Source organism: Oncorhynchus mykiss, chromosome 3, assembly GCF_013265735.2.
Source record: "Oncorhynchus mykiss isolate Arlee chromosome 3, USDA_OmykA_1.1, whole genome shotgun sequence".
Taxonomy (NCBI): Eukaryota; Metazoa; Chordata; class Actinopteri; order Salmoniformes; family Salmonidae; genus Oncorhynchus; species Oncorhynchus mykiss.
In genome coordinates this window covers 77,015,650-77,042,292 of record NC_048567.1, presented here as the reverse complement: position 1 = coordinate 77,042,292, position 26,643 = coordinate 77,015,650, and the positions used below count along the sequence as shown (strand labels likewise).

The window sequence follows — 26,643 nt, the reverse complement described above, 5'->3', positions numbered from 1 at the left end:
CTTTTTCTGTTTTCAAAACTGTAATGTTTACATGAATTCTGATTATTTTCATTGATACACAACATCCTGAAATATATGTAGATATATTTGTGTGTGTGTGTGGGTGTGTGTGTGTGTGTGTGTGTGTGTGTGTGTGTGTGTGTGTGTGTGTGTGTGTGTGTGTGTGTGTGTGTGTGTATGTCTATCGTTGTTTGTATATGTGTGTTTGTCTATGCGGTCTGTGCCTGCGCGCCTGCGCGCGCGTGTGTGTGTGCTGTTGACAGATCAGCCACTGCTCCAGAGGAGTGATTGATTTGTAGCGCTGTGTATGGGGTTGATGATGTCTCTTTGTCTTGATCCCCCTCACCCTCTTTCACACACACACACACACACACACACACACACACACACACACACACACACACACACACACACACACACACACCCTCTCTTATCAACCTCATTACAAGCGCCACACCGATAACAAACCAACACACACAGCAGGAGTAATAATGATGAGGTGTGAAAATATGTCCTCAATAAGAGGACCAACATCGCCAGTGACAACCACAACATGACATCTATCATCCTCCACAGACTGAGCCGGAGACGACCGACACAGAAAACGAATGAAGTCTCATGCACAAGCAATCAAAGCCTTCCCAATACCCAACAGCCATTCAACATGATTCATGTTCCACATACTGTGTAATGTGCATCAGAAATGTTAACCATTACAAAGCCACACACAACCATTACAAAGCCACACACAACCATTACAAAGCCACACACAGCCATTACAAAGCCACACACAACCATTACAAAGCAACAGACAACCATTACAAAGCCACACACAACCATTACAAAGCAACACACAACCATTACAAAGCAACACACAACCATTACAAAACCACACACAACCATTACAAAGCCACACACAAATTACAAAGCCACACACAACCATTACAAAAGTCACACACAACCATTACAAAAGTCACACACAACCATTACAAGCCGCACACAACCATTATAAAAGACGCACACAACCATTACAAGGCAACACACAACCATTACAAAACCACACACAACCATTACAAAGCCACACACAACCATTACAAAGCAACACACAACCATTACAAAGCCACACACAACCATTACAAAGCCACACACAACCATTACAAAGCCACACACAACCATTACAAAGCAACACACAACCATTACAAAAGCCACACACAACCATTACAAAGCCACACAGCCATTACAAAGCCGCACACAACCATTACAAAGCAACACACAACCATTACAAAGCCACACACAACCATTACAAAGTGTGAGTGTGAGTGTGTGCGTGCGAGCGTGTGTGAGCGTGTGTGAGCGTGTGTGTGTGAGTGTGTTTGTGTGTGTTACACCATACACTGCACTGAATGAAGAAAACAAGTGATATCAGAGAGAAATGGTAAATTCTTAAAGCGAGAAAGAGAGATGAGACAGTGAATGTGTGAATGGAACTCCCACTGAGCAGAGTCTACCCCGCTGTTGTGTGGTGTGAACCCAAGCAGCCTGAAGTAGACTAAAGCCCAAGTAAACCAGGCAGTGAAAGAACTATAGGAGTCCATTCTTACTGTTGATTCTGGTACCTTTTTTCTCCTGGCTCTGCTCTCGGTTCTCTTCTGATGTAGTTTCCATGGTTGTGTTTTATCCCATCCACTAAAAATGCTTCCTTTCAGCAGAATTCTCTCCTATCTCTCCCTCCCTCCATCGCTCGCTCTTCTCCCCTCTCTCTCCCTCTCTCTCTCTCTCTCGTGCTGCCTGACTAAAGCACAGCTCCAGAAACAACGCTGCCAGCTAACCTTATGCTCCACCATACATCACTTGAAATCCTCCTTTTCCCAGAAAATATTCTAGGTCTGCTTTATTTGCACTGACTGACTGTTTGGGCACTCAGACTGGGTAGCTATGGATCCACTTGTCCCATCAACCACACGCCCCCCTCACACATACACACACATCGCCTCGACCCCCCCATACGTGCCCCCCATAGACACTCCCTCCTTGGAGGCGTCTGGGGCTAAGGGAGGAGCACCATGAATGACAAACCGGGGGCCTGCCTACCTGTCTGCCTGCCCTGCCTGGTAGAATGGTCAGGTTCCATCACAGGAGGGGATGTGTGTGGGAGAGAGTAGGGACCCCTCCTTTGGCTGCTGGGGGCTTCACTGAATGAAAACCTCACTCAATGTTGTGTGGTGCTGGGGGAGAATTTAGGAGAAGAAGGGGGTCTGGGGAAGAATAGGGGAGAATAAGGGTGAATGGGGATAATAAGGGTGAATGGGGATAATAAGGGTGAATGGGGATAATAAGGGTGAATGGGGATAATAAGGGTGAATGGGGATAATAAGGGGGATAATGGGGGAGAATAAGGGAGAATGGGGATAATACGGGTGAATGGGGATAATAAGGGTGAATGGGGATAATAAGGGTGAATGGGGATAATAAGGGGGATAATGGGGGAGAATAAGGGTGAAAAAGAGAGGGAATGGGGAACAATAAGTGGGAATTGTGCGAGAATGGTGGAATGGGGGAGAATAAGGAAAAATGAGGGAGTACAAGGGGGATGGGCAAGAATATGGGGGGGAATAAGGAGAAATGGGGAGAATGGGTGAGATTAATGGAGAACTGGGGTGAATAAGGGGGAATGGGGGAGAATGGGAGAGAACGGGGAAGAATGGGAGAGAATAGGGGAGAATGGGGGAGAACGGGGTAGAATGGATGAGAATGGGAGAGAACGGGGGAGAATGCATGTCAGCACACAATCACCATTCACTCATCCAACCACAGTTGCAGGGCGGGAGTGGAAGGGGGAAGGGTGAGTTTGGTGTGTGGCGGGAGCTTCATATTCTGACTGGCACCATATGCCCCCTGCTCCCATGGCAACAACCTCTGACAACTGTCTCCCCTCCCTCTGGTGACTTCCAACTCCCACATAAAAGGACACAAGAAAAGGGGTATGATACTTCTCCTCTCCGAACAAAGAAAAAGGAGGCTCTCCAATATTTGTACGGGTGAAAGCACAGGGAGAGAATGGGCGAAAGAGAAATAAAGAACATGAGAATGGAAGAGAAATTGGGAAATAGAAGGAGAGAGAGAGAGGTGAGGGAGAGTATGAAAAAAAGACGCCTGAAATGGTGAGGGAGAAAGTGAGTCTGCAGAGAAAAAGAGGGACAAATAGAGATAGAAACAGAGAGACAGATAGAAACAGAGAGACGGATAGAGATAGAAACAGAGGGACAGATAGAAACAGAGAGACGGATAGAGATAGAAACAGAGGGACAGATAGAAACAGAGAGACGGATGGAGATAGAAACAGAGAGACAGATAGAAACAGAGAGACAGATAGAAACAGATTGACAGATAGAGATATAAACAGAGGGACAGCTAGAAACAGAGGGACCGATAGAGATAGAAACAGAGGGACAGATAGAAACAGAGGGACAGAGAGAAACAGAGGGACAGATAGAGATATAAACAGAGGGACAGATAGAAACAGAGGGACAGATAGAGATATAAACAGAGGGACAGAAAGAAACAGAGGGACAGATAGAGATATAAACAGAGAGACAGATAGAAACAGAGAGAATGAGATAGAAAAGGAGAGACAGATAGAAACAGAGGGACAGATAGAAACAGAGAGACAGATGGACAGATAGAAACAGAGGGACAGATAGAGATAGAAACAGAGAGACGGATAGCGATATAAACAGAGAGACAGATAGAAACAGAGAGACAGATAGAGATATAAACAGAGAGACAGATTGAGATAGAAACAGAGGGACAGATAGAGATAGAAACAGAGGGACAGATAGAGATATAAACAGAGGGACAGATAGAGATAGAAACAGAGGGACAGATAGAGATAGAAACAGAGGGACAGATAGAGATAGAAACAAAGGGACAGATAGAGATATAAACAGAGAGACAGATAGAAACAGAGAGACAGATAGAAACAGAGGGACAGATAGAGATAGAAAGAGAGAGACAGATAGAAACAGAGGGGCAGATAGAGATAGAAACAGAGAGACAGATAGAGATATAAACAGAGGGACAGATAGAAACAGAGGGACCGATAGAGATAGAAACAGAGGGACAGATAGAAACAGAGAGAAACAGAGGGACAGATAGAGATATAAACAGATGGACAGATAGAAACAGAGGGACAGATAGAGATATAAACAGAGGGACAGAAAGAAACAGAGGGACAGATAGAGATATAAACAGAGAGACAGATAGAAACAGAGAGAATGAGATAGAAAAGGAGAGACAGATAGAAACAGAGGGACAGATAGAAACAGAGAGACAGATGGACAGATAGAGACAGAGGGACAGATAGAAACAGAGGGACAGATAGAGATAGAAACAGAGAGACAGATAGAAACAGAGGGACAGATAGAGATAGAAACAGAGAGACAGATATAAACAGAGAGACGGATAGAGATATAAACAGAGAGACAGATTGAGATAGAAACAGAGGGACAGATAGAGATAGAAACAGAGGGACAGATAGAGATATAAACAGAGGGACAGATAGAGATAGAAACAGAGGGACAGATAGAGATAGAAACAAAGGGACAGATAGAGATATAAACAGAGAGACAGATAGAAACAGAGAGACAGATAGAAACAGAGGGACAGATAGAGATAGAAAGAGAGAGACAGATAGAAACAGAGGGACAGATAGAGATAGAAAGAGAGAGACAGAGAGAAACAGAGGGACAGATTGAGATAGAAACAGAGGGACAGATAGAGATAGAAACAGAGGGACAGATAGAAACAGAGGGACAGATGGAAACAGAGGGACAAATAGAGATAGAAACAGAGGGACAGATAGAGATATAAACAGAGAGACAGATTGAGATAGAAACAGAGGGACATATAGAAACAGAGGGACAGATAGAGATAGAGGGACAGATAGAGACAGAGAGACAGAAAGAGACAGAGGGACAGATAGAGATATAAACAGAGGGACAGATAGAGATAGAAACAGAGAGACAGATAGAGATAGAAACAGAGACAGATAGAGATATAAACAGAGAGACAGATAGAAACAGAGGGACAGATAGAGACAGAGGGACAGATAGAAACAGAGGGACAGATAGAAACAGAGGGACAGATAGAGATAGAAACAGAGGGACAGATAGAAACAGAGAGACAGATGGACAGATAGAGACAGAGGGACAGATAGAAACAGAGGGACAGATAGAGATAGAAACAGAGAGACAGATAGAAACAGAGGGACAGATAGAGATAGAAACAGAGAGACAGATATAAACAGAGAGACGGATAGAGATATAAACAGAGAGACAGATTGAGATAGAAACAGAGGGACAGATAGAGATAGAAACAGAGGGACAGATAGAGATATAAACAGAGGGACAGATAGAGATAGAAACAGAGGGACAGATAGAGATAGAAACAAAGGGACAGATAGAGATATAAACAGAGAGACAGATAGAAACAGAGAGACAGATAGAAACAGAGGGACAGATAGAGATAGAAAGAGAGAGACAGATAGAAACAGAGGGACAGATAGAGATAGAAAGAGAGAGACAGAGAGAAACAGAGGGACAGATTGAGATAGAAACAGAGGGACAGATAGAGATAGAAACAGAGGGACAGATAGAAACAGAGGGACAGATGGAAACAGAGGGACAAATAGAGATAGAAACAGAGGGACAGATAGAGATATAAACAGAGAGACAGATTGAGATAGAAACAGAGGGACATATAAAAACAGAGGGACAGATAGAGATAGAGGGACAGATAGAGACAGAGAGACAGAAAGAGACAGAGGGACAGATAGAGATATAAACAGAGGGACAGATAGAGATAGAAACAGAGAGACAGATAGAGATAGAAACAGAGACAGATAGAGATAGAAACAGAGGGACAGATATAATCAGAGGGACAGATAGAGACAGAAGGATAGATAGAAACAGAGAGACAGATAGAAACAGAGGGACAGATAGAGATACAGAGACAGATAGAGATATAAACAGAGGGACAGATATAAACAGAGGGACAGATAGAGACAGAGGGATAGATATACACAGAGAGACAGGTAGAAACAGAGGGACAGATAGAGATAGAAACAGAGGGACAGATATAAACAGAGGGACAGATAGAGATAGAGATAGAAACAGAGGGACAGATATAAACAGAGGGACAGATAGAGATAGAAGGACAGAAACAGAGGGGCAGATAGAAACAGAGACACAGATAGAGATAGAGAAACAGAGGGGCAGATAGAAACAGAGGGACAGATTGAGATAGAAACAGAGAGACAGATAGAAACAGAGAGACAGATAGAGATAGAAACAGAGAGACAGATAGAAACAGAGAGACAGATAGAAACAGAGAGGCAGATAGAAACAGAGGGACAGATAGAAACAGAGAGACAGATAGAAACAGAGAGACAGATAGAGATAGAAACAGAGGGACAGATAGAAACAGAGAGACAGATAGAGATAGAAACAGATAGACAGATAGAAACAGAGAGGCAGATAGAAATAGAGGGACAGATAGAAACAGAGAGACAGATAGAAATAGAGAGGCAGATAGAAACAGAGTGACAGATAGAAACAGAGGGACAGATTGAGATAGAAACAGAGAGGCAGATAGAAACAGAGGGACAGATTGAGATAGAAACAGAGAGGCAGATAGAAACAGAGGGACAGATAGAAACAGAGAGATAGGTAGAAATAGAGAGGCAGATAGAAACAGAGGGACAGATAGAAACAGAGGGACAGATAGAAACAGAGGTACAGATAGAGATATAAACAGAGGGAAAGATAGAAACAGAGGGACAGATAGAGATAGAAACAGAGAGACAGATATAAATAGAAACAGAGAAACAGATTGAGATAGAAACAGAGAGACAGAAACAGAGGGTCAGATAGAGATAGAAACAGAGGGACAGATAGAAACAGAGGGACAGATAGAAACAGAGGGACAGATATAAACAGAGGGACAGATAGAGATATAAACAGAGGGACAGATAGAAACAGAGGGACAGATAGAGATAGAAACAGAGAGACAGATAGAGATAGAAACAGAGGGGCAGATAGAAATAGAAACAGAGAGACAGATAGAGATAGAAACAGAGAGACAGAAACAGAGTGACAGAAACAGAGGGGCAGATAGAGGTAGAAACAGAGGGGCAGATAGAAACAGAGACAGATTGAGATAGAAACAGAGGGGCAGATAGAAACAGAGGGACAGATTGAGATAGAAACAGAGAGACAGATAGAAACAGAGAGACAGATAGAGATAGAAACAGAGAGACAGATAGAAACAGAGGGACAGATAGAAACAGAGAGACAGATAGAAACAGAGAGACAGATAGAGATAGAAACAGAGGGACAGATAGACAGATAGAGATAGAAACAGATAGACAGATAGAAACAGAGAGACAGATAGAGATAGAAACAGAGAGGCAGATAGAAATAGAGGGACAGATAGAAACAGAGAGACAGATAGAAATAGAGAGGCAGATAGAAACAGAGTGACAGATAGAAACAGAGGGACAGATTGAGATAGAAACAGAGAGGCAGATAGAAACAGAGGGACAGATAGAAACAGAGAGATAGGTAGAAATAGAGAGGCAGATAGAAACAGAGGGACAGATAGAAACAGAGGGACAAATAGAGATAGAAACAGAGAGACAGACAGAGATAAAAACAGATAGACAGATAGAAACAGAGAGACAGATAGAGATAGAAACAGAGAGACAGATAGAAACAGAGACAGGTAGAAATAGAGGGACAGATAGAAACAGAGAGACAGGTAGAAATAGAGAGACAGGTAGAAACAGAGAGACAGGTAGAAATAGAGGGACAGATAGAAACAGAGATACAGATAGAAAAAGAGAGACAGGTAGAAACAGAGAGACAGAAACAGAGGGGCAGATAGACAGATAGAAAACAGAGAGACAGATAGAGATAGAAACAGAGAGACAGATAGAGACAGAGAGACAGATAGAAACAGAGGGACAAATAGAGAGACAGATAGAGATAGAAACAGAGAGACAGATTGAGATAGAGGGACAAATAGATGGACAGCCAGACACAGAGAGAGGTAGACAAACAGACAACAAGAGATGGCCACAGACAGACAGACAGACAGACAGACAGACAGACAGACAGATTGTTGTGTGCTTTGTTTGTCTGAAGTGGTTGTGTCTGCATTGGGAGACTAGTTCTAAAGCATCCTAATAAGAGAGTGGTCTTTGAGTAGGGAGTCCTGCTGCTGGAGTGCTGCTCATGTGGGGTCTTCTCAAGGATCCTCCCCGCCCCGCAGATAGGAGGGGGAGCAGTGGGAGAGAAGAGGAGAGGAGAGCCTCAGGGGTAAGGAAAGAGAACGTAGCAGGGATCTCACAACAACAAACAAGCAACGTTTTTTCATGAATCATTTTAAGAGTTTACGTCATCTCGTGAGGGGGAGAAACAAACTGAGTAAGGCCAACTACGTCTAAAGCTAATTTTACATGAGCTAAATCTCACAGTATAGAATTGCTGGCAGCATTGTAGATGTGGGATGATATAATGATTTGGATGTGATTGATACTAATTGATATAAGTGGTTCATGTGAGGCTTGTCATTATGGAGAACTTTGTAATTATCCAATTAAATAGTGTGCGAGAACTGCCAAGCGAACACATTAGTGAGGATGACACTGATGCCCCTCCTCATCCACGGTGTCACATAATGGCTGAGGTGGAGTTGTAAATGGAAGCAACTAATCCTGATGATGTTGTGATGAAATATGCGCTAAGAAATTAAGTTGTGAACATCCTGTCCCTCTTTTATGACAGACATGACAGAGAGAAATAAAGTTGAATTATGATATACTCAAAACAGCCAAGCATTTTGGTAGACATGCTAGTAATTCATGAAGCAAGCTTAGGTTGGCAAGAACCCCAGAGAGACTGTGTTGCCCCACATAACCCCAGAGAGACTGTGTTGACCCACATAACCCCAGAGAGACTGTGTTGACCCACATAACCCCAGAGAGACTGTGTTGACCCACATAACCTCAGAGAGACTGTGTTGACCCACATAACCCCAGAGAGACTGTGTTGACCCACATAACCCCAGAGAGACTGTGTTGACCCACATAACCCCAGAGAGACTGTGTTGACCCACATAACCCCAGAGAGACTGTGTTGACCCACATAACCCCAGAGAGACTGTGTTGACCCACATAACCCCAGAGAGACTGTGTTGACCCACATAACCCCAGAGAGACTGTGTTGACCCACATAACCCCAGAGAGACTGTGTTGACCCACATAACCCCAGAGAGACTGTGTTGACCCACATAACCCCAGAGAGACTGTGTTGACCCACATAACCCCAGAGAGACTGTGTTGACCCACATAACCCCAGAGAGACTGTGTTGACCCACATAACCCCAGAGAGACTGTGTTGACCCACATAACCCCAGAGAGACTGTGTTGACCCACATAACCCCAGAGAGACTGTGTTGACCCACATAACCCCAGAGAGACTGTGTTGACCCACATAACCCCAGAGAGACTGTGTTGACCCACATAACCCCAGAGAGACTGTGTTGACCCACATATCCCCAGAGAGACTGTGTCGACCCACTTTGTGGGATGGACTTCACAGGTCTGTGTTTCTGACTGTATGGCTAGCGTGCCTCACCATCCACGGTGTCATTGATTTTATTTCACGAAAGCACTGGTCCTCAAATCCATTCTGTTGTCTGTTGACCCATTTACAATATGTGGCTAAACAAGAACCAAAGCAGTTGAAATGCAATGATGGAATGGAAACAAATATTTAGCTTGACGCAAATAGCATTTTGGCCCTGCAGTTACTGAATATTTATCTGGAGAAAGCATCTGTCTCAACCTAGCGCTCATAGTTGGCCCAGTGTGCAGTGCAGACGATTGGGCCAAACCCTTAAAGAAATGCATTACACATGTCCAAGTAAAGCAGACATTTCTAAGGTCTTTAAGGTAGCGTTATTCAACTCTTATGCTTGGAAATAACCCCCAGGAGTCTAGCTAATGTTGCCCAGTCCTTATTCTGATGCTTTGATGGACCGTCTGAGGCTCTTGAACTTACCTCCTCTGCGGAAATTCATGTTTTTTTTTTTTTGCTGCAAAATTGGACATGCCATTAAAGAATAACTGTCCTCATTCATTACAGAGGGATTCATGTAGGGAGATGAAACCACAATGGGCTTTCTGTCAGTAATGAGCCTAATACTTCTGTTTTGCCATGTCATACCAAAAGGCAACAGGCTAATAAGACACATGTACAGATGTAGGATCTTCCTTTGAGACAGTTTCTACAGCAGGAAAATAATCCTGCAGCCACAGGAAACGTGAATTTGTATGTGGAATTATAAGTAATTTGTTTTAGTGGTTGATGGATGTTTCAATTCCAAACTTCAGAAACCTGAAATAAACTAGACATTTGAAATGTCCTGCATTGCAGGAATGTTCTCCTGCGACAGGGTGATCTGTAAAACTCGCTCCGAGCAAGGACATAATATAAAGAAAGTCATAGTTTAAAAACATTGATTTTCTCTTCCCTTATGAAGAAATGTGAGTTTACAGCAAAACTGACATGCAATTCCGACTGATTTGAGGAAGTACAACAACTTCATAAACTACAATTATTGCATCCATGGATTTGCAAAGAAAACCTAACAAACAGTGAATTTGTAATGAAATGTTGCTGGATGGATAGCGAAGGATTAAACGAGGGGGTCTAAAGTTCACTTGAAAAATAAATGACCTACACAACGTTCACGTTGTTTACACCTCAAGCTAGCAGCCTTTGAATGCTGATCAAAAACACATGTAGTTTTGTCCAAACTCCTTCGACTGGTTGAAGAGGCTCTTCAGGGGCCACAATTTGATATATTGTCTGTCTGGACTACAACCTCTTTGGTAATAAACCATAGGGTTAATGTGCGGTGCTTCATGAGTCTATTCACACATATCAACACATTGGCCTTTGTGCTAACTCCATTAGCCTAACAGGCGTCCACTTGTTGGTTGTGTTGGAAAGTTATGTACCTTAGCTAACCTTAGCTCTCTTCATTTTTTAGCTAGTACCATACCTTCTCGTTGAAAAGTAAGAACCTAAATCAACTGAAGTGACTAGTTCTCTGGGTTTGATGTTGGTGCAACCCATCTCTTGTGTTATACTCTCTGATCTGGTAGACATTCTTTCCACAGTGTTTGACCAAAAAATCCCCCAGACCTCTGACTCAGCGCATCCCTAATTACACGTTTGTGTTGCTGTCATTTGGGTCTGGAAGAAGAAGGAGGCGGAGAAGGAGAGAAACCACTCTGGGGGATGCCTGGCAGCCATGTTTCCCCTCTCATCTGACTTCACACTCCCATTGCTGGCACTTCCTGTAGGCCTGTGGGATTGGCTGCGGTGAGCAGCACCAGATGCTTCACATTACCCTGGCTTCCTGTCTGTTCCACCTTGGAAACTGCCATCGGGCTTGACAGGAAGGCAGGAAGCAGATATCCAAGAGGATGAAAGCCTCAAGACCTTTGGTGTCTTCACTTTAATGATGGCACCAGGACCAGGCTGGGTTACAACTGTGTGTATATAAACAAAAACTTTATGAGAGGCAGTACAGGTAAAGTTGGTCAATTGCAGTTGTTTCCAGGTAGAATTGTACCATGTGTTTTAGCTCCTTTTCGAAGTCCATAGGCCTGTTGCCCTTCTTCAGTGGACTATTAGAACATTTTCTATTCTGTACTCAAAGTGAAAAGAGGATCTTTATCGTGCGCCTCTGGTCTGGACAAGGCTACTGTAGCTCTTCAAGATCCAGTTCAAAGCACATAGACCACACTATTTAAACATAGACCACACTATTTACACATAGACCATACTACTTACACATAGACCACACTACTTACACATAGACCACACTACTTACACATAGACCACACTATTTACACATAGACCACAATATTTACATATAGACCACACTATTTACACGTAGACCACACTACTTACACATAGACCACACTACTTACACATAGACCACATTACTTACACATAGACCACACTACTTACACATAGACCACACTACTTACATATAGACCATATTACTTACACATAGACCACATTACTTACACATAGACCACACTACTTACACATAGACCACACTATTTACACATCGACTACACTATTTACACGTAGACCACACTATTTACACATAGACCACATTACTTACACATAGACCACACTACTTACACATAGACCACACTACTTACATATAGACCATATTACTTACACATAGACCACATTACTTACACATAGACCACACTACTTACACATAGACCACACTATTTACACATAGACCACAATATTTACATATAGACCACACTATTTACACGTAGACCACACTACTTACACATAGACCACACTACTTACACATAGACCACACTACTTACACATAGACCACACTATTTACACATAGACCACACTATTTACACATAGACCACACTACACATAGACCACACTACCTACACATAGACCACACTACACATAGACCACACTACCTACACATAGACCACACTATTTACACATAGACCACACTACACATAGACCACACTACCTACACATAGACCACACTACACATAGACCACACTACCTACACATAGACCATACTACTTATACATAGGCCACACTACCTACACATAGACCACACTACACATTGCAGCTCATTCAACAATACAAAACACATCTCTATGGGTAAATGCAGCTCATTCAACAAAACAAAACACATCTCTATGGGTAAATTCAGCTGATTTAGTAATACAAAAACACATATCTATGGGTAAATGCAGCTCATTCAACAATTCTTCTGGAATAAAAGAAGCCACTAATAGCAGTATTTGGAATTAAATGTTCCACTCCACAGGCGAGCCATGGCTTCTTTTCTCTGCTCAGGAAGTCCATATTCCATCTCCTCCAGAAAGGTCTGGGAGTTATTTAAACTGGGGAGGGAGGCTCTTGTAACAGCTCTTCTATCGTTGTCAACTCTATCCTAGCCTGGTCCTATACTGTACAGTAGCAAGTCTTCTATCGTTGTCAGCTCTATCCTAGCCTGGTCCTATACTGTACAGTAGCAAGTCTTCTATCGTTGTCAGCTCTATCCTAGCCTGGTCCTATACTGTACAGTAGCAGGTCTTCTATCATTGTCAATGACTGAAGCACAAACAGAATGGACCACCAGGCTAGATCTACCCGTTCCCAGAAGCTGTTTCCAGGTGTATGTTCTGTGTGTGTCAAGACTGTTCTTTGGTAAAGACATTAGAGAGTCAGTGACTCCCCTGTGGAGAAGATATCCCTCTAATCTGATTCAATCTGTCCTCTCCATGAAGATATCCCTCTAATCTGATTCAATCTGTCCTCTCCATTCCCCACTGTGTCTATCTCTCTATCTCTCAGAGGAAGAGAGGAGCACATTCACACATCACAGCATTGCCAATGAAGCTCTCAGTCTTAGTGATGACAAACGATAATGGTCATAAACTGAAATTGCACCTGCTGATCTATCATTCCAGAGAGAGAATAGATAGAAGAGAGAGAAGAGAGAAAAGTCAGAGAAGAGAGAAGATAAAGAAGACAGAGTAAAGAGGGAAGATGGAAGAGAGAGTAGAGAGAAGAGAGAATCGAGATGAGAGAGAAGACAGAGAGTGGAGAGTAGAGAGAGAAGAGAGGGAGAGAAGAGAGGAGACAGAAGAAAGAGTAGAGAGCGAAGAGAGAGAAGACAGAGAGAGTAGAGAGAGAAGACAGAGAGTAGAGAGTAGAGAGATAAGACAGAGTAGAGAGAGAAGAGAGAGAAGAGAGAAGAGACAGAAGAAAGAGTAGAGAGCGAAGAGAGAGAAGAGAGAAGAGAGAGAAGAAAGAGAGAGGAGAGAGTAGATAGAGAAGAGAGAGAAGAAAGAGAGAGGAGAGAGTAGAGAGAGAAGACAGAGAGAGGAGAGAGAAGACAGAGAAGACAGGGAAGAGAGAAGAGACAAGAGAGATAAGAGATGACAGAAGAGAGATAAGAGAAAAGAGAGAGAAGCGAGAGAAGACAGAGTAGAGAGAGAAGAGAAAGGAGAGTGAAGAGAGAAGACAGAGTAGAGAGAGAAGAGAGAGAAAAGAGAGAAGAGGAGTGAAGAGAGTGAAGCGAGGAGAGAGAGAAGACAGAAGAGAGAGAGGAGAGAAGAGAGAAGATAGAAGAGAGAAGACAGAAGAAAGCAGACAGAAAGGAGAGAAGACAGATAAGAGAGAAGACAGAGAAGAGAGGAGAGAGAAGACAGAGTAGAGAGGAGAGAAGAGAGAAGAGAGAGAAGAAAGAGAGAGGAGAGAGTAGAGAGAGAAGAGAGAGAGAAGAGAGAAGAGAGAAGAAAGAGAGAGGAGAGAGAAGACAGGGAAGAGATAAGAGACAAGAGAGAGAAGAGAGATGACAGAAGAGAGAGAAGAGAAAAGAGAGAGGAGAGAGAAGAGAGAGAAGAGAAAAGAGAGAGGAGATAGAAGAGAGAGAAGAGTAAGAAGACAGAGTAGAGAGAGAAGAGAAAGGAGAGAGAAGAGAGAAGACAGAGTAGAGAGAGAAGAGAGAGAAGAGAGAGAAAAGAGAGAAGAGAAGTGAAGAGAGTGAAGCGAGGAGAGAGGAGAGAGAAGACAGAGAAGACAGAGAAGAGAGCAGACAGATAAGAGAGAAGAGAGAAGAGAGAGGAGAGAAGAGAGCAGACAGAGAAGAGAGCAGACAGAGAAGAGAGCATACAGAGAAGAGAGCAGACAGAGAAGAGAGCAGACAGAGAAGAGAGCAGACAGAGAAGAGAGCAGACAGATAAGAGAGAAGAGAGAAGAGAGAAGACAGAGAAGAGAGCAGACAGAGAAGAGAGCAGACAGAGAAGAGAGAAGACAGAGGAGACAGAGAAGAGAGAAGACAGAATAGAGCAGACAGAGAAGACAGAGAAGAGAGAAGACAGAAGACAGAATAGAGCAGACAGAGGAGAGAGCGAACAGAGAAGAGAGCAGACAGAGAAGAGAGAAGACAGAGAAGAGAGCAGACAGATAAGAGAGCAGACAGAGAAGAGAGCAGACAGTGAAGAGAGAAGACAGAGGAGACAGAGAAGAGAGGAGACCAAATAGAGCAGACAGAGAAGACAGAAGACAGAGAGGACAGAGAAGAGAGAAAACAGAAGACAGAATAGAGCAGACAGAGGAGAGAGCAGACAGAGAAGAGAGCAGACAGAGAAGAGAGCAGACAGAGAAGAGAGAAGACAGAGCAGACAGAAGAGAGAAGACAGAAGAGAGAAAAGAGAAGAGACGACAAAGACGAGAGAAGACATAATACATCTACTGTGTCTCCTTTGTGTGAATAACACTGTTACTTGACTCTTGAATACTGTTTGTTTTCATGCCCTCTTTACGTTGCTTTCTCCCTTCTCAGTACATTGAAACGTCCTTCTGGCTAAGAGAGGCACACAGTCATGTGAATAACCTCAGACCTGAGAAATCAACTGTGTCATCACATGAATATTCATTAGAAACTACAGCTGCTCCAAGGAATTCATTATGGAATTCGTTATTAATAAGTTAACATGGATCATACAGTATGGCCAATACACGCAGTTGTCAATGGAAATATAATGCATACTATGGTCATGTTTTACGTTTCATATATGCCTGTATTGTAATAAGGTCAAAATATGTTTTCTTATTGCTCATTGTTAAGATAGTATCCTCTAAGAACATTGTTTTGCTTGTGTCCCAAGAAGTTCCAGCTGCTATGATGGTTAATAACACTATGTCTGAACAGCTATTTAATTTAGCTGCTTATCAAACATGCGCACAGAAACACACAATGGAGACATAATGAAACACAGAGACAAAACCCCTTTCCCCCTATCCTCCTCCTCCCCACTTCTCCCCGTCTCCCTCCCTCCCCGTCTCCCTCCCTCCCCGTCTCCCTCCCCGTCTCCCTCCCTCCCTCCCTCCCTCCCTCCCTCCCTCCCTCCCTCCCTCCCTCCCTCCCTCCCACAGAGTTCTAACCAGTGTTCTAACCAGTGTTCTAAACAGAGTTCTAACCAGTGTTCTAACCAGTGTTCTAAACAGAGTTCTAACCAGTGTTCTAACCAGTATTTTAACCAGTGTTCTAACCAGAGTTTTAACCAGAGTTCTAACAAGTGTTCTAACCAGAGTTCAAACCAGTGTTCCAACCAGTATTTTAACTAGAGTTCTAACCAGTGTTCTAACCAGAATTCTAACCAATGTTCTAACCAGAGTTCTAACCAGTGTTCAAACCAGTGTTCAATACAGAGGTCTAACCACTATTTTAACAAGAGATCTAACCAGTGTCCTAACCAGTGCTCTAACCAGTGGTCTAACCAGTGTTTTAACTAGTGTTTTAACCAGTGTTCTAATCCGTTTTCTAACCAACATTCAATCAGTGTTCTAACCAGTGTTCTAACCAGAGTTTTAACCAGTGTTCCAACCTGTATTTTAACCAGTGTTTTAACCAGTGTTCTAACCAGTGTTCTAACCATAGTTTTAACCAGTGTTCTAACCAGTGTTCTAAACAGAGTTTTAACCAGTGTTCTAACCAGAGTTTTAACCAGTGTTTTAACCAGTGTTCTAACCAGTGTTTAACCAGTGTTCTAAAAAGTGTTCTAACTAGTGTTTTAACCAGTATTTTAACCAGTGTACTCTCAGGCATTCTAAACCGTTTGGTATGAAACAATGACAGACACCATTTTAGAGACACTATATACCGTAAGCTGAATTCCAACTACCCGTCCTCTGCACAAAATGGCATTCCTTCCACCCTGAAGAGCAGCCTAAAATTAGCCCAGCTCATGCATCTGACAGTGCATACTTTGGGTCCTGAAGCCATGTTATTTCTCACTAGATTCACCCCAGTCCAAATGTGACCCACAGACTGAAAACATACAGTCATCCCTCAACACCAGTGAGGTAATACCAGCCAAGATACAAACTTAAGAAATAAAAACATGGATATAGATCATCACATTTGTTTTTATGTTTTGAGAAGTGAAACTGACCACAACTGAAAAGCTGTCCAGCTGGCAAAAACAGCTTTCCTTTAGCCTGACTGAAACCAGCTTTGAACTTGGTCAAGCCAAGTAGATGACGCACACGCACACACTCCGCGCACACACACACACACACACACACACACACACACACACACACACACACACACACACACACACACTGAAGTCTCTGTTAATAAAGTAGTGCGTATTGGGCGAGGAGTGAAGAAACACTGAATCCTACTTCTCAGGTCCACTATTCCTGATACTCTTCTACAAAGCTCTTCTATTGGCTCCTCTTCTATTGGCCCCCTAACAGTAAACCAGGGAGCTTATAGCTCCCTATGTTCCAGAGATCGGCTCTCCATCTCAGCGGTGGCCTCTCTGTTGTCACAGCAATAGTTTCTCATAGAGCAGAGGTCAGACGATAAAACTACTTCTGAGACTTTGCAACAGTGCAAATTTCAAAGTGTACCGCTAACTCGTCTCTCCTGGTCTCCCCTAGTCTCCTCTAGTCCCCTCTGGTCTCTAATGGTATCCCCGGATCTCTCCTGGTCTCCCCTAGTCTCCTCTGGTCTCTAATGGTATCCCCTGATCTCTCCTGGTCTCCCTTAGTCTCCACATGGTTCCCCTGGACTCTCCTGGTCTCCCCTGATCACTCCTGGCCTCCACATGTCTCCCCTAGTCTCCCCTGGTCTCTCCTAGTCTCCCCTGGTCTCTCCTAGGCTCCCCTGGTCTCTCCTAGTTTACCCTGGCCTCTCTTACTCTCCCCTGGTCTCCCCTAGTCTCTCCTAGTCTCCCCTGGTCTCTGGGATTTCCTCTCTCCGGCCCTGAAGCCTCTTGCTTCATTGATACTCTCTTAGTCCAGGGGCTTTGCAGTGCTTCCTCCTACTGTCCTCAATATGTTCACTTCTCACATCCTCATAAATGAACTGGAATGATACAAAATCCTCAGCCTGTTCTGTCTTATTAACCATAGAGCCACAGAGATGCTAGAGTTAAAACCCTTCTGGTATAATTTGGCCAAAATAGAAATGTTACTAATAATATTGATTGCTTTATACCAGTTTTTCTTTTCACATATGTTGGTGTTGAGAGGTTCGACCCTCAGTCGTGGATTTAGATTATGTAAACTACATTCGACATGACGAGTCCCTGTGCAGTGTAGAGGGAGAAACTATTTTGTTTTTTCAACTTTTAATCCACTTTCTCATTCCCCAAACAGTCTGAGCGGCAAAGCAAACAGGATCCCTGGACGCACAAGTTATTGGGTTTCCTGCAGCTGTCGCTTTATCCGGACAGAACGCTCGGCTAGAATTCTGTCTCTGCAGGGTAGAGAGAGGCGCCGTCTACGCCCATCGAGCCAATCCCTGGAGGACGAGAGGTAGAATGTGAGCTTGACTCAGAACCCTCATTACACAGGAAAATCCTTCTAGAGCAGAACGGTGTGATCAACACAGTGAAGACACTGGCTACATCAAAGTCACATGCATTAGAACCACAGTGATCTGACGGAGGCTGAATCATCATGTGGACACATATTACATAACATCTTAAGATGTGCTAAGAATATTCTAGATTTAAAAGGAGTTAGGCCATGTGGGTACACAATGACCTTTGGAACAGTTTAACTGATTTATCTCTTGAATGTATATTTGATATGTTATTATTTAATTATAAGAACATTGGTCTAATTATTCTCTGTTCAGCTGTTGCTTTTCGTAACCAGTGCAAATTGTACATTATTTAGTGGTTGAAATTTGGTTGATTGAAATATAAAAATGTAAAAAAAAGTTAAAGTTATCTTTATTAACATGAAACTAGCCATATTAATCAGACATCACTCAAGAGGGCCATTAGCAAATTCCATCAGAATGCCAGAAGCAGTATCCATCCGCAGCTATACCACAGGGTAGCATCACCAGATATGTGGACGTTGAAGAGCTGATCCCACAAAAGTATTCATTTTAATATAGACCTGAACAGGCACATAGGAAGTCTGAGAGGTTACTTTAGTTTATATTTAAAAGTCTGCTCGATACATCTCAAGCGTACCCTTTTGGCTGTGTATGAATGGCCAGGGTCTGGCCAGTATTCCTGTTCATATGGTGAACACCTCTCAGCGCTGCACTGGGGGAACCTCAGATACTTTTGTCTTACGGTTGTTTAGCAGCAGCGCTAAAGGAGGCTAGCACAAAGAGCTATCTGTGGAGCTGTTGAAAATGCTCTGTGGGCACCTAGCCAACAGGCTGGTCATCCAGACTCCTTCTTTAATGGTCCTCCTCCACCACACTACACCCCCACTCTCCCACTGTTCAAAATCAGCCTAATATATTCTCTCTCTCTCTCTCTCTCTCTCTCTCTCTCTCTCTCTCTCTCTCTCTCTCTCTCTCTCTCTCTCTCTCTCTCTCTGCCTCTCTGGCTCCCTGCAGATGACCTTGGAGGGGATTAGCTGGACGCTCTAAAACATTTGGACTCACTATAACTCTGCTGCTACCCTAATTGCCATCTACAGTCAAACAGTTCTCCTCTTTTCAAAAATGCCTACATAAAACTAAATTGGAAGGAAAACAGACGAAGGATCAACATGGGAGAAGTTCAAGCGATGGTTTTGAATAAGATCAGAAGACAATTAACAATATGGACTGAGCAATACAGACATCAACCATAGCATGTTGAAGTGTGCTGAATGTTAACTTGACCTATCCTTGATGGTACTGTAGCTCCCTGCTGACAGACAAATCACAACAAAGGTGCCTGGCAGTTATCTGTGTCAGGCACATGCCTGGTGGTATATTAGGGCTCCTTCACACCCACTGGCTTCCTTAAGTTTTGTCTGCACAGATACAGTCAGGTCCATGTCCTACTCGAATGTCCTACTCTATTGCTCCCACGAGACACACATCCAAAGAAAGTAATCTTGTTAATTGTGTTAGCCCCATCTTTGCTGACACTATCACTAACCCCCATCTCACCCTCTGACCTACTGGCTAATTCCCTGGTTCTGGTCTAGAACTGTAGGGAGGGCTGGTCCTGGTCTAGTACTGTACGGAGGGCTGGTCCTGGTCAAGTACTGTAGGGAGGGATGGTTCTGGTCCTGGTCTAGTACTGTAGGGAGGGCTGGTCCTCGTCTAGTACTGTAAGGAGGGCTGGTCCTGGTCATGGTCTAGTACTGTAGGGAGGGCTGGTCCTGGTCTAGTACTGTAGGGATGGCTAGTTCTGGTCTAGAACTGTAGGGAGGGCAGGTTCTGGTCTAGTACTGTAGGGAGGGCTGGTCCTGGTCTAGTTCTGTAGGGAGGGCTGGTCCTGGTCAAGTCCTGTAGGGAGGGATGGTTCTGGTCCTGGTCTAGTACTGTAGGGAGGGCTGGTCCTGGTCTAGTGCTGTAGGGAGGGCTGGTTCTGGTCATGGTCTAGTACTGTAGGGAGGGCTGGTCCTGGTCTAGTACTGTAGGGAGGGCTGGTCCTGATCTAGAACTGTAGGGAGGGCGGGTCCTGGTCTAGTACTGTAGGGAGGGATGGTCCTGGACCTGGTCTAGTACTGTAGGGAGGGCTGGTCCTGGTCTAGTATCATAGGGAGGGCTAGTTCTGGTCCTGGTCTAGTACTGAAGGGAGGGCTGGTCCTGGTCTAGTACTGTAGGGAGGGCTGGTCCTGGTCTAGTATTGTAGGGAGGGCTGGTTCTGGTCCTGGTCTAGTACTGTAGGGAGGGCTGGTCCTGGTCTAGTACTGTAGAGAGGGCTGGTCCTGGTCTAGTACTGTAGAGAGGGCTGGTCCTGATCTAGTATTGTATGAAGGGATGGTCCTAGTCTAGTACTGTAGGGAGGGCTGGTCCTGGTCTAGTACTGTACGGAGGGATGGTCCTGGTCCTGGTCTAGTGTTGTAGGGAGGGCTGCTCCTGGTCTAGTACTGTAGGGAGGGATGGTCCTGGACTAGTACTGTAGAGAGGGCTGGTCCTGATCTAGTATTGTATGAAGGGATGGTCCTAGTCTAGTACTGTAGGGAGGGCTGCTCCTGGTCTAGTACTGTAGGGAGGGATGGTCCTGGACTAGTACTGTAGGGAGGGCTGGTCCTGGTCTAGTACTGTAGGGAGGGCTGGTTCTGGTCCTGGTCTAGTACTGTAGGGAGGGCTGGTCCTGGTCTAGTACTGTAGAGAGGGCTGGTCCTGGTCCTGGTCTAATACTGTAGGGAGGGCTGGTCCTGGTCTAGTATTGTAGGAAGGGCTGGTCCAGGTCTAGTATTGTAAGGAGGGCTGGTCCTGGTCTAGTATTGTAGGGAGGGCTGTTCCTGGTCTAGTTCTGTAGGGAGGGATGGTCCTGGTCCTGGTCTAGTACTGTAGGGGGGGCTGGTTCTTGTCTAGTACTGTAAGGAGGGATGGTCATGATCTAGTATTGTAGGGAGGGCTGGTTCTGGTCTAGTACTGTAGGGGGGGTTGGTCCGGGTCTAGCATTGTAGGGAGGGCTGGTCCTGGTCTAGTACTGTAGGGAGGGATGGTCCTGGTCCTGGTCTAGTACTGTAGGGAGGGCTGATCCTGGTCTAGTACTGTAGGGAGGGCTGCCTACCTATGGCACTGTACTAGCTACGTATGGGGACTTTACTGCCTGCGTATGGGACTGTCCTGCCTACGTAATGGACTGTACTGCCTACGTATGGGACTGTACTGCCTACGTATGGGATTGTACCACCTACGTATGGGACTGTACCAGCTCCGACACTTGTCTTATATTGCAGGGCTTGCAAACTATTACAGACTACAAAGGGAAGCACAGCCTCGAGCTGCCCAATGACACGAGCCTACCAGACGAGCTAAATCATTTCTATGCTCGCTTCGAGGCAAGCAACACTGAGGCATGCGTGAGAGCATCTGCTGTTCCGGACGACAGTGTGATCACGCACTCCGTAGCAAACGAGAGTAAGACCTTTAAACAGGTCAACATACACAAGGCTGCGGGGCCAGACGGATTACCAGGACGTGTGCTCCGGGCATGTGCTGACCAACTGGCAGGTGTCTTCACTGACATTTTCAACATGTCCCTGATTGAGTCTGTAATACCAACATGTTTCAAGCAGACCATCATAGCCCCTGTGCCCAAGAACACAAAGGCAACCTGCCTAAATGAATACAAACCTGTAGCACTCACGTCCGTAGCCATGAAGTGCTTTGAAAGGTTGGTAATGGCTCACATCAACACCATTGTCCCAGAAACCCTAGACCCATTCCAATTTGCATACTGCCCAAACAGATCCACAGATGATGCAATCTCTATTGCACTCCACACTGCCCTTTCCCACCTGGACAAAAGGAACACTTATGTGAGAATGCTATTCATTGACTACAGCTCAGCGTTCAACACCATAGTACCCTCAAAGCTCATCACTAAGCTAAGGATCCTGGGACTAAACACCTCCCTCTGCAACTGGATCCTGGACTTCCTGACGGGCCGCACCCAGGTGGTGAGGGTAGGTAGCAACACACCTGCACGCTGATCCTCAACACTGGAGCCCCTCAGGGGTGTGTGCTCAGTCCCCTCCTGTACTCCCTGTTCACGACTGCATGGCCAGGCACGACTTCAACACCATCATTAAGTTTGCAGACGACACAACAGTGGTAGGCCTGATCCCCGACAACGATGAGACAGCCTATAGGGAGGAGGTCAGAGACCTGGCCGGGTGGTGCCAGAATAACAACCTATCCCTCAACGTAACCATGTTCAATAACAAAAACTCAACAACAGAAAAATCACACCGACAAGGTCTTCAGTATGACTGACCATGTTAAACGGAACAAGTGTTCAGCTCCTAGCAAATCTGAAGGAGGAAGGCTGTAATCATTTACATATCCGGGACATTTTAAGTCTTTGATATTCCATCCTGTTTCCAGCACCATGTGGCAATGTGACAACTCTCTAACAAGGGTGAATTCTGGAGGTCAGAGCATTGAACCCCCCCCCCCCCCCCCCCACTGTGGGATGGTGAATAGGCCCTTAATAAAAGCGAGGGGGAGGGGCCATGCTTGAGCAAGCATTCCCACTCAGGAACTTCTATCCCTATCATTTAATTTCACAATACACAACGGTCCTCTTTGTGACCGTAGGAGGACTTATTAAACTCAACAAATTAACATGAGTGCTTAGACAGAGCCACAATGTTGGCGGTGGGCAATCAACCAGCCACACTGAAGACAGAGAAGACAAGAGAGGTGTGGATGTGTGGAGAGAATGAGCAGTGAAGAGGAGAGAAGCAAAAGAAGAGGAGTAGAGAGACAGCAGGAGAGGTGGGAAGGTGGAACAGGAAAAGAGAGAGGTGGGGAGAGAACGAGAAAGGGATAAAATAGCAGTGGTCTTTTGGTTGTACTAAGTGGTTTCACCATAGAGCAGCTCAGATAGTCTGAGAGGATTTGTGGGACTCATCTGCCGTTTAATTGACAAAGAAGATTGGTCAGATCCTCTGCCAAATAGAGAGAGCACCAGAAATCATTCAGTTTGGATTACAAATAACTCATTAATATGGATATTAAGCGTATGTGACCCATGGCAGAAAGCTGGGAGTATGTCGCACGTAACTTCTTCACAGAAGAGGCATTTGAACATAATTTTTTTTTGTTTTTTCATCAAAATTATATATTTTTTTCTTCCAGAAATGCCTTATTGAACATGTAAACTTTCATGTGCCTTACTAACAAACTTTTATGTACTCTGTAAATATAAATAAAATGTGAAATCACGAAGGTGTTTAGACATTGAGAAAATACAGAATTATGCCTAGCCATGATTAGTTCAGATAACGAGGGGAACATTCACGAGAAAGACAGTCCATTCTGTAACTCAAGGCTTCCCTGTCAAATACCATTTACATCTATCCAGCTGGTAATTATGAAGCTAAATCTTTGCTAAATCTAGCTAGTTATCTTGTGTCTGCATTGCCATTTTTGACCTGGAAGCGGGCATTTTCTCCTGGGATTCAGGACAGAAAGCACACTTCCACTAACAATATATCATCGAAGAGATATGTGAAAAACACCTTGAGGATTGGTTCTAAAAAACGTTTGCCATGTTTCAGTCGATATTATGGAGTTAATTTGGAAAAAAGTTTGGTGTTTTGATGACTGGATTTTCATTTTTTTTTGGTAGCCAAACGTGACGCACCAAATGGAGCGATTTCTCCTAAACAAATAATCTTTCAGGAAAAACTGAACATTTGCTATCTAACAGTCTCCTCATTGAAAACATCTGAAGTTCTTCAAAGGTAAATGATTTTATTTGAATGCTTTTCTGGTTTTTGCGAAAATGTTGCCTGCTGAATGCTAACGCTAATGCTAACGCTAAATCCTACGCTAGCTAGCTACTGTTACACAAATGATTGTTTTCCTATGGTTGAGAAGCATATTTTGAAAATCTGAGATGACAGTGTTGTTAACAAAAGGCTAAGCTTGAGAGCTAGCATATTTATTTTATTTCATTTGCGATTTTCATGAATAGTTAACGTTGCGTTATGGTAATGAGCTTCAGGCTGTATTCACGATCCCGGATCCGGGATGGCTAAGTGCTGATGAGATGAGTGTGTCAAAGGCTTTAGAGGGTGTGGTCAAAGGCTTTAGAGGGTGTGGTCAAAGGCTTTAGAGGGTGTGGTCAAAGGCTTTAGAGGGTGTGGTCAAAGGCTTTAGAGGGTGTGGTCAAAGGCTTTAGAGAGTGTGAACAAAGCTAAAAGGGGGTAAACAAAGAACAACGTTGTAGCTGTTCAATGTGAAATGTTAGCTTAATTATACAACAAAAGGCTACTTAATTCTGCAAAAGGTTTGCCAAATGGGGTATCTTAGTGAGATAATGTTCAGAGAATCTATTTTGGCAATTTAGCGAAAGTATTAATTTTCTAAATATATGTTTCCCAGGTATTAATGTGGAGCAAGTGTGAAAATCACAGCAAAAAAAATGTTTAAATGCCTTTTTCTCCCGAATGGGATTGTAAGTTTAGTAACTTTTAAAGCAGCATTACTTCTCCATGTTTCCTCCAACTGCAGGGTATGATATGCCATTTTGAAGCTCCGAGTTTCTACTTTTATCCAATGAAAAAACTCAATTTCAAATGTCGGAACATAAGACCGAAATGAGACAGTTTGTCACATATTTAATTCAACTCATGAATGCCACTGAAAATGTCTAAATAATATATTTTTTTTAAAACATGTTGGGCAGGCAAGAGGGGGCAATCTTGTGATTAAGGAAACTTCATAAACAAATGGTTGAGTGACTGAGTAAATGTGTAATTATCATTAGTCGTACGCCGGTGGTGGAACGACATAGGTCACACATGTGAGAATTCCAGATATTTCAACAGCAAACAGGCACAACTGCATCTCTGCAGACTTCACACAAATATGCATTTTGAAGTTATTTATGAGCTGTCCCCAGTTCCTGTTTTCATCATCTGGAGTGGGCCTGGGACCAGCTGTGCTCTTCTAACAGGATTGGGTAAGTTACTTTCTAAATGTAATCCGTTAGAGTTACTAGTTACCTGTCCAAAATTGTAATCAGTAACGTAACTTTTGGATTACCCAAACTCAGTAATGTAATCTGATTACATTCAGTTACTTTTAGATTAATTTCCCCTTAAGAGGCATTAGAAGAAGACAAAAATGTATGTTTACCAATTGAATGACATCTATTGCAGGATAAATCAGGGTTAAAGTTCACATGGCTGTCCATATATGGATGTTATATTTTCATTCATGGGTTGGTTATGTAGGCTTCTTCTAACCCATCGCTGTCTACTACATATAATAATACGATTAAATTATATCTTTACATTAATATATCTAATTTATAGTCCAAAAATCCATGTAGCAACTTCAGATTGCTCCTTTAAGTGTATCGAAAGTGTGCAAGTTTGAGAATGTGTCCATTAGACCTATGGATATATATTTTTATATCAGCATGTATTAGATTGAGCAATAAAAGCCCCATTTTTATTCCATAGGCTGGGATCCACACTATGCAGCTGTTATACGAGTGCATTTTTCACTGGCTGTCCACTGGTTTCAAAAACAGTCATTGATAGGCAGCTTAAACTTATTGAATTCAACTATTATTGGGTTCAAATACACATCCTTTACATGTAACTCCCCTACCCTGCCTACACACACGACCTCTAACCGAGATCATCTTGAATCAACTAAGCGCATGGGAAACATTATCTCACCCTCTGTTATTGCTCAGGCATCGGTTGACAAGCCGTTGATTCAGAGAGTGAAAACACTCGCCCAGTGGCATGACGTTCACAGCTATGGAACATTTCCTCTCATTTCCTCTCATTTCCTCTCATTTCCTCCCCTTTCATCTCCTTTCCTCTCATTTCCTTTAATTTTATCTCCTTTCCTCTCCTCTCATTTCCTCTCATTTCCTCCCCTTTCATCTCCTTTCCTCTCATTTCCTTTAATTGTATCTCCTTTCCTCTCCTCTCATTTCCTCTCCTTTCCCTCTCCTTTCCTCTCCTCTCCTTTCCCTCTCCTCGCCTTTCCTCTCCTCTCATTTCCTCTCCTTTCCTCTCCTCTCCCTCTCCTTTCCTCTCC

The 26,643-nt window shown here is 43.7% G+C and overlaps 1 protein-coding gene across 7 annotated transcripts in view; it reads right to left on the bottom strand.

The window, feature by feature from the left end:
* Positions 1-26,643, bottom strand: part of LOC110520610 (neuronal membrane glycoprotein M6-b) — a 50,442-nt gene that overhangs the window by 18,656 nt on the left and 5,143 nt on the right. For 2 of the 7 annotated variants that reach the window (XR_005051384.1, XM_036975236.1), the window contains exon 1: positions 1,602-1,919. The exons of 2 other annotated variants lie outside the window; for them this stretch is intronic. Coding sequence is in view for 4 of the 5 variants with exons in the window: in XM_036975236.1 (XP_036831131.1) it covers positions 1,602-1,665 (64 nt within the window). In the remaining variant the exon portion in view is untranslated. Of the gene's footprint in view, positions 1-1,601; positions 1,920-26,643 lie in introns of those variants that run through there. 3 more of the 7 variants (XM_021598004.2, XM_036975237.1, XM_021598006.2) reach the window with 3 other exon arrangements.